Source organism: Cynocephalus volans, chromosome 8 (genome assembly GCF_027409185.1).
Source record: "Cynocephalus volans isolate mCynVol1 chromosome 8, mCynVol1.pri, whole genome shotgun sequence".
NCBI classification, from domain to species: Eukaryota; Metazoa; Chordata; class Mammalia; order Dermoptera; family Cynocephalidae; genus Cynocephalus; species Cynocephalus volans.
Window position 1 is genome coordinate 135,386,274 of NC_084467.1, and position 12,442 is coordinate 135,398,715.

At 39.9% G+C, this 12,442-nt stretch overlaps 1 protein-coding gene across 1 annotated transcript in view; it reads left to right on the plus strand.

The window, feature by feature from the left end:
- AXDND1 (axonemal dynein light chain domain containing 1) overlaps positions 1–11,990 on the plus strand; it is a 142,975-nt gene extending 130,985 nt beyond the window's left edge. Inside the window, exon 25 of the mRNA XM_063105917.1 lies at positions 11,911–11,990. Coding sequence (XP_062961987.1) covers positions 11,911–11,990 — 80 coding nt within the window. The remainder of the gene's footprint in view (positions 1–11,910) is intronic.
- Positions 11,991–12,442: the final 452 nt, after the last annotated feature.

A 12,442-nucleotide genomic window follows, 5' to 3' on the forward strand; every position in this document is an offset into this window, starting at 1 on the left:
AATATACGAAATAGGATATTAAAAAAACATAGAGAAAATCAACAAAACCAAAAGTTGATTCTTTAAAAAGATCAACAGGAGGTGAGCTGAGACCCGCGTGGCACCAGGGCTCAGTCTAAGGCCCGGAGAGAAGTGCCCACAGCCCAGCAGTTGCCAAGGTGAGCCAAGACCCTTGTGGCACTGCACCAGAGCCCAGTCTAAGGCCCCAGGAGGAAGGGAAGTGCACACTGCCCAGCAGCTGCTGAGGTGAGCTGAGACCTGCACAGCACCAGGGGCTCAGTCTACGGCCATGGAAAGCTGGAACAGGAGCCAAGGTAGTGTAATATAGATACCACCACACCTTCTGTCACCACAAGGACAGTTGACCACCACAGTAGCAGCCAGGGCCACACCACAGGCAACCTTCCACTTACTTGACTACATTGATATAAGAAGAGTCACCAGTAGATCCTGCAAATAGAGGAGGAAATCTTTATCCTCATAGCCATCCCCAGAGTAACAGAAGCAGCAAATCCTCTACCAGATGACTAAACATCAATGAAAAAATAATAGAACTACAAACAAACAAGAAAATATGACACCACCAAAGGAATACAGTAATGCTCAAATTCCAGACCCCATAGAACAAGGAATCCTTGAAATGTCTGAAAAGGAATTCTGAGCAATGATCTTAAGAAGGCTTGAAGAAATAAAAGAAGACTCAATTAGAGAACACAAGGAAACAGGAAAAAAATATCCAGAATATGAAGGAGGAAATTTACAAAGAGATTAATACCTTAAAAAAGTGTAGCAGAACCCCTAGAAATGAAAGATTCACTCAATGAAATAAAAAACACAACAGAGAGTTTGAGCAGCAGACTAGGGCAAGCAGAAGAAAGAATTTCAGATCTTGAAGATGGTCTTTGTGAAATAACCCAGGCAGACAGAAAAAAGAATTAAAAATAATGAAGAAATCTAAGAGATAGCATACAACCTCAAGCACTCTAACATCCAAATTGTGGATATTACAGAAGGGAAGGAGAAAGGAAAAGATATTGAAAAACCTATTCAAGGAAATAATAACAGAAAACTTCCCAGGTGTGCAGAGAGATGCAGATCTTCATATCCAGGAAGCTCACAGGTCCCCAAAGAGATTCAATCCAAAAAGACTGAATAACATTATAGTTAAATTTGCAAAGCACAAAGACAAAGAGAGAATTCTAAAAGCAGCAAGAGAAAAGCGTCAAGTCACCTATAAGGGAACCCCCATCAGACTAATGCAGACTTCTCAACTGAAACCGTATGGTCCAGAAGAAACTGGAATGATATATTCAAAACACTAAAAGAAAAAAATTGCCAGCCAAGAATTCTTTACCCAGCAAGGCTCTCCTTCAGAAATGAGAGAGAAATAGTGTATTTCCCAGACAAATAAAAGTTGTGGGAGTTCACCACCACACAACCAGCCCTGCAAGAAATTCTCAAGGGAGTCCTGCATCCTGGATAATGATGATCACTATCATGGATACACAAGAAAGAGCAAAACCTACTGTTAAAGCAAAAATGCCAGTGTGAAAGAGTAAGAAGCTAAATCATACCACCTGAAATTTCCAACTAATGTTGAAGAAGAGAAATAAAAGGGGAAGTAATGATCAAAATATACCTAAAACATCTAAACAAAAAGCAATTAAATGACAGGAATACCTGTCAACAACTACCCTAAATGTGAATGGATTAAATGCCTCATTCAAAAGGCACAGATTGACTGATTGGACTAAAAAGCTAGACCTGAGTATATGCTGTCTTCAAGAGACCCATCTCACCTATAGAGACACACATAGACTAAAAGTGAAGGGATGGAAAAAGATATACCATGCAAATGGAAACCCCAAACGAGCAGGAGTAGCTATTCTTATATCAGATAAAATAGACTTTAAACCAAAAATAAAATAAAATAAAATAAAAAGAGACAAAGAAGGCTACTGCATAATAATAAAAGGATTTATCCAGCTAGAAGACATAATAATCATAAATATGTATACACCCAATACTGGAGCACCCAGATATATAAAGCAAATATTCTTAGACTTAAAGAAAGTAATAGGCCCTAATACATTAATAGTGGGTGATCTGAACACCCCTCTCTCAGTATGGGACAGGACTTCCAGGCAACAAATCAACCAAGAGGCACAGGATTTAATCTACACCTTAGACCAACTGGACCTGGCAGATATATACAGAACATTTCACCCAATAACTGAAGAATGTACTTTCTTCTCATCAGCACATGGAACATTCTCCAGGATAGACCACATATTAGGTCACAAATCTAGTCTCAGCAAATTTTAAAAAATTGAAATCATTCCAAGTATCTTTTTAGGCCACAATGGACTAAAACTGTAAATCAATAAGAAGCAAAACCCTGGAAACTATACAAATACATGGAAACTAAACAATAGGCCCCTGAATGACCTATGGGTCCAAGAAGAAATTAAACAGAAAATCAAAAAATTTTTGAAACTGATGAAAATAAAGATACCTCATACCCAAACCTGCATGATACTACAAAAGCAGTACTAAGAGACAAATTTATTGCAATAAATGCTTACATCAAAAGAATGGAAAGACTTCAAATAAACGACCTAACACTATGCCTCAAAGAACTTGAAAAACAGCAACAATCCAATCCTAAAGGTAGTAGATGGAAAGAAATAATTAAGATTAGAGCAGAACTAAATGAAATAGAGACCCAAAAAACAATAGAAAAGGTCAATGAAACAAAAGGTTTTTTTTTTGAGAAGATAAATAAAATAGACAAACCATTAGCTAGGTTAACAAAAAAAAAAAAAAAAAGAAGGAGAAGAAGAGAAAAGACCCAAATAAAAATCAGAAATGAAAAGGGAGACATTACAACTGATACCACAGAAATATGAAGCATTATTAGAGACTATTATAAACAACTGTCTGACAACAAATATGAAAACCTGGAAAACATGGATAAGTTTCTGGACACATACAAACTACCCAGACTGAACCAAGAGGAGATAGAAAACCTGAATAGATCAATAACAAGCAATGAGATTGAAGCAGTAATCAGCAATCTTCCAACAAAGAAAAGCCCTCTGGATGACTTTACAGCTGATTTCTACCAAACCTTTGAAGAGGAATTAATACCAGTTCTCCTCAAACTGTTCCAAAAAATTGAAACACAAGCCATTCTTCCAAACTCATTCTATGAAGCCAACATAACTCTGATAACAAAACCAGATAAAGATACAACAAAAAAAGAAAATTACAGGCCAGTATCCTTGATGAACATAGATGCAGAAATCCTCAACAAAATATGAGCAATTAGAACATAACAACACATCAAAAAAATTATTAACCATGATCAAGCGGGATTCATCCCAGGATGCAAGGATGGTTCAACATACAAAAGTCAATAAATGTGATACATCACATCAATAAACTCAAAGAAAAAACCATATGATTATCTAAATAGATGCTGAAAAAACATTTGACAAAATTCACCATCTCTTCATGATAAAGACTCTCAACAAATTAGGTATAGAAGGAAAGTATCTCAACACAATAAAAGCTATCTATGACATGTCCACCATCAGTATCATTCTGAATGGGGAAAAACTGAAGGCTTTTCCTTTAAGAACAGAAACAAGACAAGGACACCCACTCTCACCACTTCTATTCAACATAGTACTGGAGGTACTAGACAGAGCAATCAAGCAAGAGAAAGAAATAAAGGGCATCCAGTTTGGAAAATATGAAGTCAAACTGTCCCTATTTGCAGATGACATGATACTATATAGAAAAACCTAAAGACTCTATCAAAAAACTCCTAGAGCTGGTTAATAATTTCAGTAACATTGCAGGATACAAAACAAATGCCAAAAATCAGTCCCATTTTTATTCTCCAGTAATGAGCTAACAGAAAGAGAAATCAAGAAAGTAAGCCCATTTACAACAGTCACACACACACACACAAAATACCTATGAATTTATTTAACCAAGGAGGTGAAAGAACTCTACAATGAGAACTACAAACCACTATTGAAAGAAATTAAAGAAGCAACAAAAAGATGAAAAGACATTCCATGTTCCTGGATTGGAAGAATTAACATTGTGAAAATGTCTATACTACCCAAAGCAATCTACAGATTCAAAGCAATCCTTATCAAAATACCAATGACTTTTTTCACAGAAATCGGAAAAACAATCTCAACATTCATATGGAACAACAAAAGACCCCAAATAGCCAAAGCAATTCTGAGCAAATAATAATAATAATAATAATAAAGCTGGAGGCATAACACTACGTGACTTCAAATTATACTACAAAGCTATAGTAACCAAAACAGCATGTCACTGGCATAAAAATAGACACTCGGACTAGTGGAGTAGAATAGAGAAGCCAGAAATCACCTCTCAGGCTTACAGCCATCTGATATTTGACAAAGGGAACAAAAGCATAGCTGGGGAAAAGACTGCCTCTTCAATAAGTGGTGCTGGGAAAATTGGATATCCATATGCAGAAGAATGAAACTAGACATGCATCTCTCACCATATACTAAAATCAACTCAAAATGGATTAAAGACTTAAGTATAAGACCTGAAACTAATATTACTAAGGGAAAATATAGGTGAAATACTTCAGGAACTAGGTCTGGGCACAGACTTTATGAACATGAACCTGAAAGCAGAAGCAACAAAAGAAAAAATAAACAAATGGGACTATATCAAACTAAAAAGCTTCTGCACAGCAAAGAAAACAATTGACATAGTGAAACAACAACCGACAGAGTGGTAGAAAATTTTTGCTAACTATGCATCAAGCAAGGGATTAATATCCATAATATACAAGGAATTCAAGCAATTACACAGCAAGAAAACAAATAACCCAATTAAAAAATGGGCAAAGGAACTGAATAGACATTTTTCAAAGGAAGACATACAAATGGCTAACATGTACATGAAAAAATGCTCAACATCACTAGTCATCAGGGAAATGCAAATTAAAACCACATCGAGATATTATCTCACTCCAGTTAGACTGGTTATAATCAAAAAGAATGAAAATAACAAATGCTAGCAAGGATGTGGAGAGAAGGGAATGCTCCTACACTGTTGGTGGGACTGTAAATTAGTACAACCACTGTGGAAAACAGTATGGAGGTTCATCAAACAACTACAGATAGATCCTCCATATGATCCAGAAATCCCACTTCTGGGTATAGACCCAAAGGAATGGAAATCATCATATTGAAGGGATACCTGCACTCCCATGTTCATTGCAGCTCTGTTCGCAATAGCCAAGATATGGAACCAACCTCAATGTCCATTGATGGACGATTGGATAAGGAAGAGTAGTATGTATACACCATGGGGAAAACTACTCTGCCACAAAAAAAAAAAAAAAAAAAAAGAATGAAATTCTCCCATTTGCAACAACATGGATGAGCTTGGAGAAACTTATTTTGAATTAAATAAGCAAATCATAGAGGGATAAGTACTGTGTGTAATCACTCATAAGTGGGAGCTGAGAGAAAGAAGGAAGGAAAGAAAGACCACAGTGGTGCATTGGACTTGCAGAGGGAGAGAATATACCTAGGGATAAAAGGGGAGTGGGTAATGGGGGATGAGGAGGGAGGTCAGGGATATTTGGGGGGATAATTGGGTGTGGGACACGGGATATAATCACAGTTTGTGGTAATGGGCATGCTGCCAGTATGGATCTGGCCATCACTTCTTAGGCATGAATGGTGACAATTTGCTTTGTATCCATAAGTATTCATAACCAATAAAAATAAATAAAATAAAAAGATCAACAAAATTTGCAAACCTTTATCTAGACTGACTGAAAAGAAAAGAGAAGAAAAAAAGAGAGGACTGAAATTACTAAAATCAGAAATAAAGTAGGGGCATTGTTACATTGTTACTATGGCTTTTTGTGGTAGTAAGACTTAGTTTCTTTCTCTTTCTCATTTGCATTTTTGTTCTATCAGTGGGTTTTGTTCTTTTTTGTGTATTCATGGCAGTGATTATCATTTTTCAAATTCCAGATGCAGGACTTCCTCAAGGATTTCTTGTAGGGTTGGTTGTGTGGTGATGAACTCCTGCAGTTTTTATTTGTCTGGAAAATACACAATTTCTCCCTCATTTCTGAAGGATATCCTTGTTGGGTATTCTTGGCTGGCAGTTTTTTTCTTTCAGTATTTCTAGTATATTATCCCATTTTCTTCTGGTCTGTAGAGTTTCTGTTGAGAAGTCTGCTGTTAGTCTGATAGAGGCTCCCTTATAGGTGACTTGACACTTTTCTTTTGCTTCTTTTAAGATTCTGTCTTTGTCTTTGGGCTTTTCCAAATTGACTATAATGTGTCTTGGAGAGGATCTTTTTGGGTTGAATCTGTTTGGGGATCTTTGAGCTTCCTGGATCCGAAGTTCCATGCATCTCCCTATGCCTGGGAAGTTTTCCATTGTTATTTAATTGAATAGGTTTTCCATGCCTTTTCTTTTCTTCTCCCCTTCTGGAACACCCATGATTCAAATGTTTGTGCACTTAAGGTTGTCTGCTAGTTCTTTTAGATTTTCTTCATTAAAAAAATTTTTTTTCCTTTTTTTTTTTTTTTTGGTCCACCTAGGTATTTTGAAAAGACTATCTTCAAGATCAGAAATTCTTCCTTCTGCTTGTTCTAGCCTGCTGCTTAAGCTATTGGTTGTGTTTTTTTATTTTGTTGAGTGAATCTTTCAGTTCCATGAGTTCAGCTACATTTTTAAAAAGATATTAATCTCTATGTAAATTCCTCCTTCATATCCAAGACTTTTTTTTCTCGTTTCATTATGTTGTCTGAGTATCCTTGTATCTCAGTGAGTTTACTTAAGATTGTTGCTTGGAATTCCTTTTTGGTCATTTCAAGGGTTTCCTGCTCTATATAGTCTGGTGTTTCAGAATTACTGTATTGTTTTGGTGGTGTCATATTTTCTTGGGTTTTTGTATTTCCAGTATCTCTACATTGATGTCTGGTCATCTGGTAGAGCAGTTGCTTCTTCTATTACTCTGGACTGAGCTTGTTTTTAAAATTTTTTAATGCAGCAATTTATTTTATTTCTACAACCAACTAATGCAAAAACAACTTGATGCTTTATCTATTTTATATTCACCTGATTAATCCATTAAGAAAACAGCGATGCCTCTTAATGTACAAGTGTCTTGTTTTTGAAATTGAAGCCGTGACTTTAACCTTCTGATACATTTTACATACTAAGTGTCTTTCAGTCATACTGAGCAGAAAGGTTAGAGTAACATTCTCTAAATGTGCAACAAAAATATCCCATCTCAACCCACATGGCAGTAAGAATTAACTTGTGTAGAAAAAAGAGCACATTTTCAGCAGCACTTGCAAAACTGGTATTTTTCACTGGGGTTTCTCCTTTTTTTTTTTTTTTGAAAATGTAATTTTATTAATATATTTTTTTTTATGTTCTAGGATGTTGTAGAGCAATTAGGAGGGTGGGGTGAGGGGAAATGGGAAGGAAATGTGATTGAAGAAGGAGGAAAGAGGGGCAGGATTGAAGCCTGTGGAACCCCCCTTATTCCCACAGGGGAGACCAGGGGATTCCAGTCGTGGCTTGGTCATTGCCAGGCTGGATACAGATGTCAGGGGGCATGGTAAAAGCCCTTGCCCCCCAGCACCCCAGCTCAGGAACACAGGGCCTTTCTTGCTGTGGCTCGGTGGTCATCACTGGGCTGGTTGGACATGTCAGGGGGTTGTGGCTGAGGCCTGAGGCCCCCCACTGCCCCAGCTCAGGAGAGCCCAGGGAGCTTCCTGCAGTGGCTCGGTGGTCATAGCTGAGGTGGTTGCACATGTTGGGGGTGTGTGGCCAAGACCCTCATCCCCCACCCTTGGGGACTGGTTGTGGGTGTCGGGGGGCATTGCTGAGGGCCCCAACCCTCCCCCCATCTGGCTTGGTAGCCCAGGGGACTTCTGGTCCTTCTAGGTATTATAGGTGTTCTTTGGTAAAATGAGGCTTTTACTAGTTGATATCAAATTTTGTCTCTGGTTGTGTGTACTTTGTTTTTTCTTTCAGTTCTGTGTTTGATTATTTGCTGTTCCTATCACTTAAACTCTGCTTTGGAACTAACTTTTTGTCCTTTGCTTACTTCTAAAATGTGGGAAATTCCTGTGGGGACCAGTACTTGAACTGTGTGGTTGGGCTAAATTTCTGCTTTGCTGCTGATTCCCTAGGGAAGGCTTTTTGTGCAGCTCAGTTTTTAATGGTTGACTTTACAGGTACTTCTGGGTCTAGTGAAACCCGGTGCACCTGGATTGTGTAGAAACTCTGTTCTGGGCCTGAGTCTTTTCATCAAACTGCACCCCATGCAATTCTGTATTCCTGACCAGTCTCCTCTGAGTTGTGCTATGCTGATTGGGTTGTAGTTCAGCTGTCCTTGCTGTGCCCCAGTGTTCTCCTGGTGGGCCCATCTCCCTCACCACCTGTGCTGCAAACACTTCCCATGAGATGGGCCATGCACTGGTCCCTTGCAATGACTCACTGGTATCTGAGTGGCTCCTTGTTTTAGTTGTTGTGGCTCCTCAGTCCTATATGGGTCCAAGGGAACCCTATTAGTGGTCTTGCTGGCCTGGGGCCCACCATGGCCCTCTTCCCCCCTGCTGCCTCCAAGCAATTTCATCCGAAAGGTACAGCTGTGGCTTTTGCCAGCTCCTGCTCTGTGCACTCAGCAGCTCCAGCCTGGAAGCAGCCGGGACTCGAAATGGTCAGAGTGGTTTTTTTCTTTCTCTCATCCTGGCTTCTCCTGCCTTCATGCACTCTGTTGGTCTCTCCTCCTCTTCCCCTGAGCTCTAGTGGCCCCAGCTTGGCTGTCATTTTTTTTTTTTTTATAGTTGTAAATTGGTTGATTTGTAGGATAGAGTGTCTCTGGGGACCATCTATTCCTCCATCTTGACTGGAAGACTGTACTAGGCTTTGAGGATAGAGAAGTTCTCTTTTTTTTCCGGTCTCCTCTGGTGACTCTACTTGTGTCAATGCAGTTGAATGTCTGGTGGGCCACCTGCGTGGTGGCCGTGGCTACTGATGTGGCATCCAGCCACTTTTGCAGCAGCTATGGCTGTGGTGGTGTCTGTGGTCAGCCACTGACATGGAAGTGGTGTTTTTGGCCTGCTTTCTTGCCTGCTCCTGGGAGGGGGTGCTGACCTTGGCTCCTTCTTAGGACCCCAGGCATGCTCTCTTGCCTGCTTCTGGGCAGAGTGGGCTGCCCTTGGCTCCTGCCTAGGACCCCAGGTGTGCTCTCTTTTCTGCTTCCTGGTGGAGGAGGCAGCCCTTGGCTCCTGCCTAGGACCCTAGGCATGCTCTCTTGCCTGCTTCTGGGAGGAAGGGCTGCCCCAGGCTCCTCCAAAAGCTGTGGGACTTTGAGCAAATCACTAGTCCACTTTGGCCATCTGTTTTCTGTCCTGAGTACCACCAGTGCCTTAGAAACCCCTCTGTCTCTGTTGGATCCTCAAATATACTCAGGTTCATTTCCCACTGAGTGTCATTTTTCTGAGATTCAGTACAGTTTTTCCTCTCTGTGCATTCTTTAGTCACCAGAGCCAAGTTTTGGAGACAGGGAAGCCCAAAGTCCAGGGAACACATCTGGTGAGGATTTTCCTTGGTGGTGATTTCAGCAATGCAGGGTATCACATTGCAAAAATTGCAGAGCAGAGAAAGAGCTGTTGTATTTTCTATGATTTAAAAAATCTACGTTATTCTATAGGAAAAGTAATTTAACTTTTCATTTTCTTATCTCTAACTAGTGCTATCTGCCCACAAGCAGTTCTCAATATTCCCAATATTGGAGGCTACTTCTTTTATTTTTATTTTTTTTGTCCTGTTTTGTGACCGCACTCAGCCAGTGAGCGAACTGGCCTTTCCTATATAGGATCCGAACCCACAGCAGGAGCGCTGCTGCGCTCCCAGCGCCGCACTCTCCTGAGTGAGCCATGGGGTCGGCCCAATATTGGAGGCTATTTTTTGATGTTCACTTTCATCTCCAACCTGTGGTCTGTTCTTAGGACAACTCCTGGTGCAGGGGATAGTATTGGGAAGAGACCTACTTTCTGTTTTCCTCTGTCACCCTATATCTGCTTCTCCTCCAGTGACAGCAGTGAGGTTAGCCAACCCCTCACAGACCCCAGCCTCAGGTATAGGGGCATCAACACTGTTTGGAGGAAGAGTCTGAGCTCATTTTCTCAACTTCTTTTAACTCTGAACTGGTGAAAATGTTATTTATACTAAGTGTAACAGTTCTTTAGTTTTATGTTTGAATATATGTGAGATAGTTGCCATGAATTTTTAAAAAATTTATCCTCTCATAGTCTGGATGCAGTTTTATCCTGATAATTTGAAAACTAGACCTTTTCCAGATTTAGAATGATAATTATGGGAATCATGCAAAAGGTCTACATGTTAACCTGGAGAGATTACCTCAATGTGGAATGAGGGACTTTAGGTTTGTCCATTCCTATAAAGGTCTTGAGGATTAGGAGTAATCCATAACTGAGAAGTTTTAATGATTTAAGGTAAAGAATAACTATATGTTTTTTTTTTGTTTTTTTTTTTTGTCTTTTTCATGACCGGCACTCAGCCAGTGAGTGCACCGGCCATTCCTATATAGGATCCGAACCCGCAGCAGGAGCGTCGCCGCACTCCCAGCGCCGCACTCACCCGAGTGCGCCACGGGCTCGGCCCATAACTATATGTTGTTATCCCCAACCTGTCAACACCAACCTACACAAACACGTAGCCACTCTTCCCCCTCCCTCCAGACACCACCATCAAATTCATTGCCAGAAGGCTCAAAAATAGAAGATTTTTGAAAAGCTTAGGAGAGCTGGCTCCCAAGCAAGGCAATCCACATGCCTTGCAGGTGACCTGAACAGAGTCTCCAGAAAATCTATAAGTTAGACATCCCATAGGGTTAGCAGGTAGCCCCTTGAGAAAAATACAGAAAACTTATGGCACAATCTGACACTTCTGTACTTGTATGATTTAGTGCAGAGAAATCACTTTTTTTCTGAGAGTTGTACAGTGAAGGAATGGAAAATTATATTATGGCAAAGGAAGGAGGCTTTTGAATGTTTAATAAAGAGAAGACCTAGACAGAGTAGGGGGACATATTTATTTTTGTTTTTATGTCAGTATTTTAAATAATTAGCAAATCACTATGCTCTGAGCTGTAAGTGAAGAAAGAAATAGAGAGGGAAGTTTACAAAGACAAATATGGATTGGTCTCGAATCTCAGTGGGGCCCACAATTGGGTGTGGGGAAGGTACACTAAAAGCAACACAGGGTTTGAACAAAGGCAACCAAATGTGGGATGGAGGTGACAGAGGCCTATCTGAAGGATTTAAATTGGGAAGCTGGGTGTCATGGAGCCACTTTTCATGGGCATGCCAGAGAGAGCGAGCTTAATGGCCAGAGGCCGCCTGTACCCATTCCAGAGGTGAGGCTTCTGTAGGGTCTGTACACAGGAGATGGGAGAGAGAGGGACTTGGAGATAGCAGAGGGGTGTAGGAATGGATAAAGGAGGATTCCGAAGACTAACTCTATTTGAATTTTTTTTTCTACCAAGCTTGGGATATGTATAAGAAGGAAAGAGGAAATGTCCTTCCTCTTTCTCTTTTTGCTCCTTGACTGCATAGTCCCCTGCTCCATGACTCAGAACTCAGGCTGTTAACTGACCACACTTAAACTCCAGGAAAAGTATTCTGAATCCCAATTAACAATTTAGACTCAAATTTCTGGCACATAGCTTGTTTGTAGCTCAGGCAGAATGGAATTTTAAAAGTTCTTTGTAAAGTTAAAAGCACTTAATAAATATCAGATATTACTACGATATTCTAATTGTTTTTGTCTTTTTAGTGATACCACGCAAGGAGAGTGCTCTCAACGTTAAATCCAGAATCCAGACTAAATCCAGTCACAAGATGAAACGCAAGTAGCATCCATAGAGCACTGGGGTTCACAGTGGCTACATCAACTGAGAACACCCCAGATATCTCTGTGCAATAGAAGTGACAACATGGCTCAAATGGAAGGACTCCCTTTGCAACAGCTACTAGAAAAGCCACAACATACAACCCAAGAGCATTTTCTCTTTAAAAGTCACAGTGATGGCTGTAGGGAGTCAGTGCATTAGCTTACTTCCTAGATTAAAAACAGCTTGTGCAAAAGTTTGCTGGCCTCTTCAATTGATTTCCTAAAGGAAGTCTGTGAAAAGTGTCAGTTTCTGTCAAGAAACAATGCTTTTTGAAGACTTTGAACTCTGCAGAGAGATTGGCAAATAAAAAACATTATTTTTTCAATTTAGAAAAAAGGTTCCTAATAACAGCCTTAGATTTCTGCAGCATTTTCAGATTTCTTACTATTTCAGGCACTTAGGATTTATTTGATC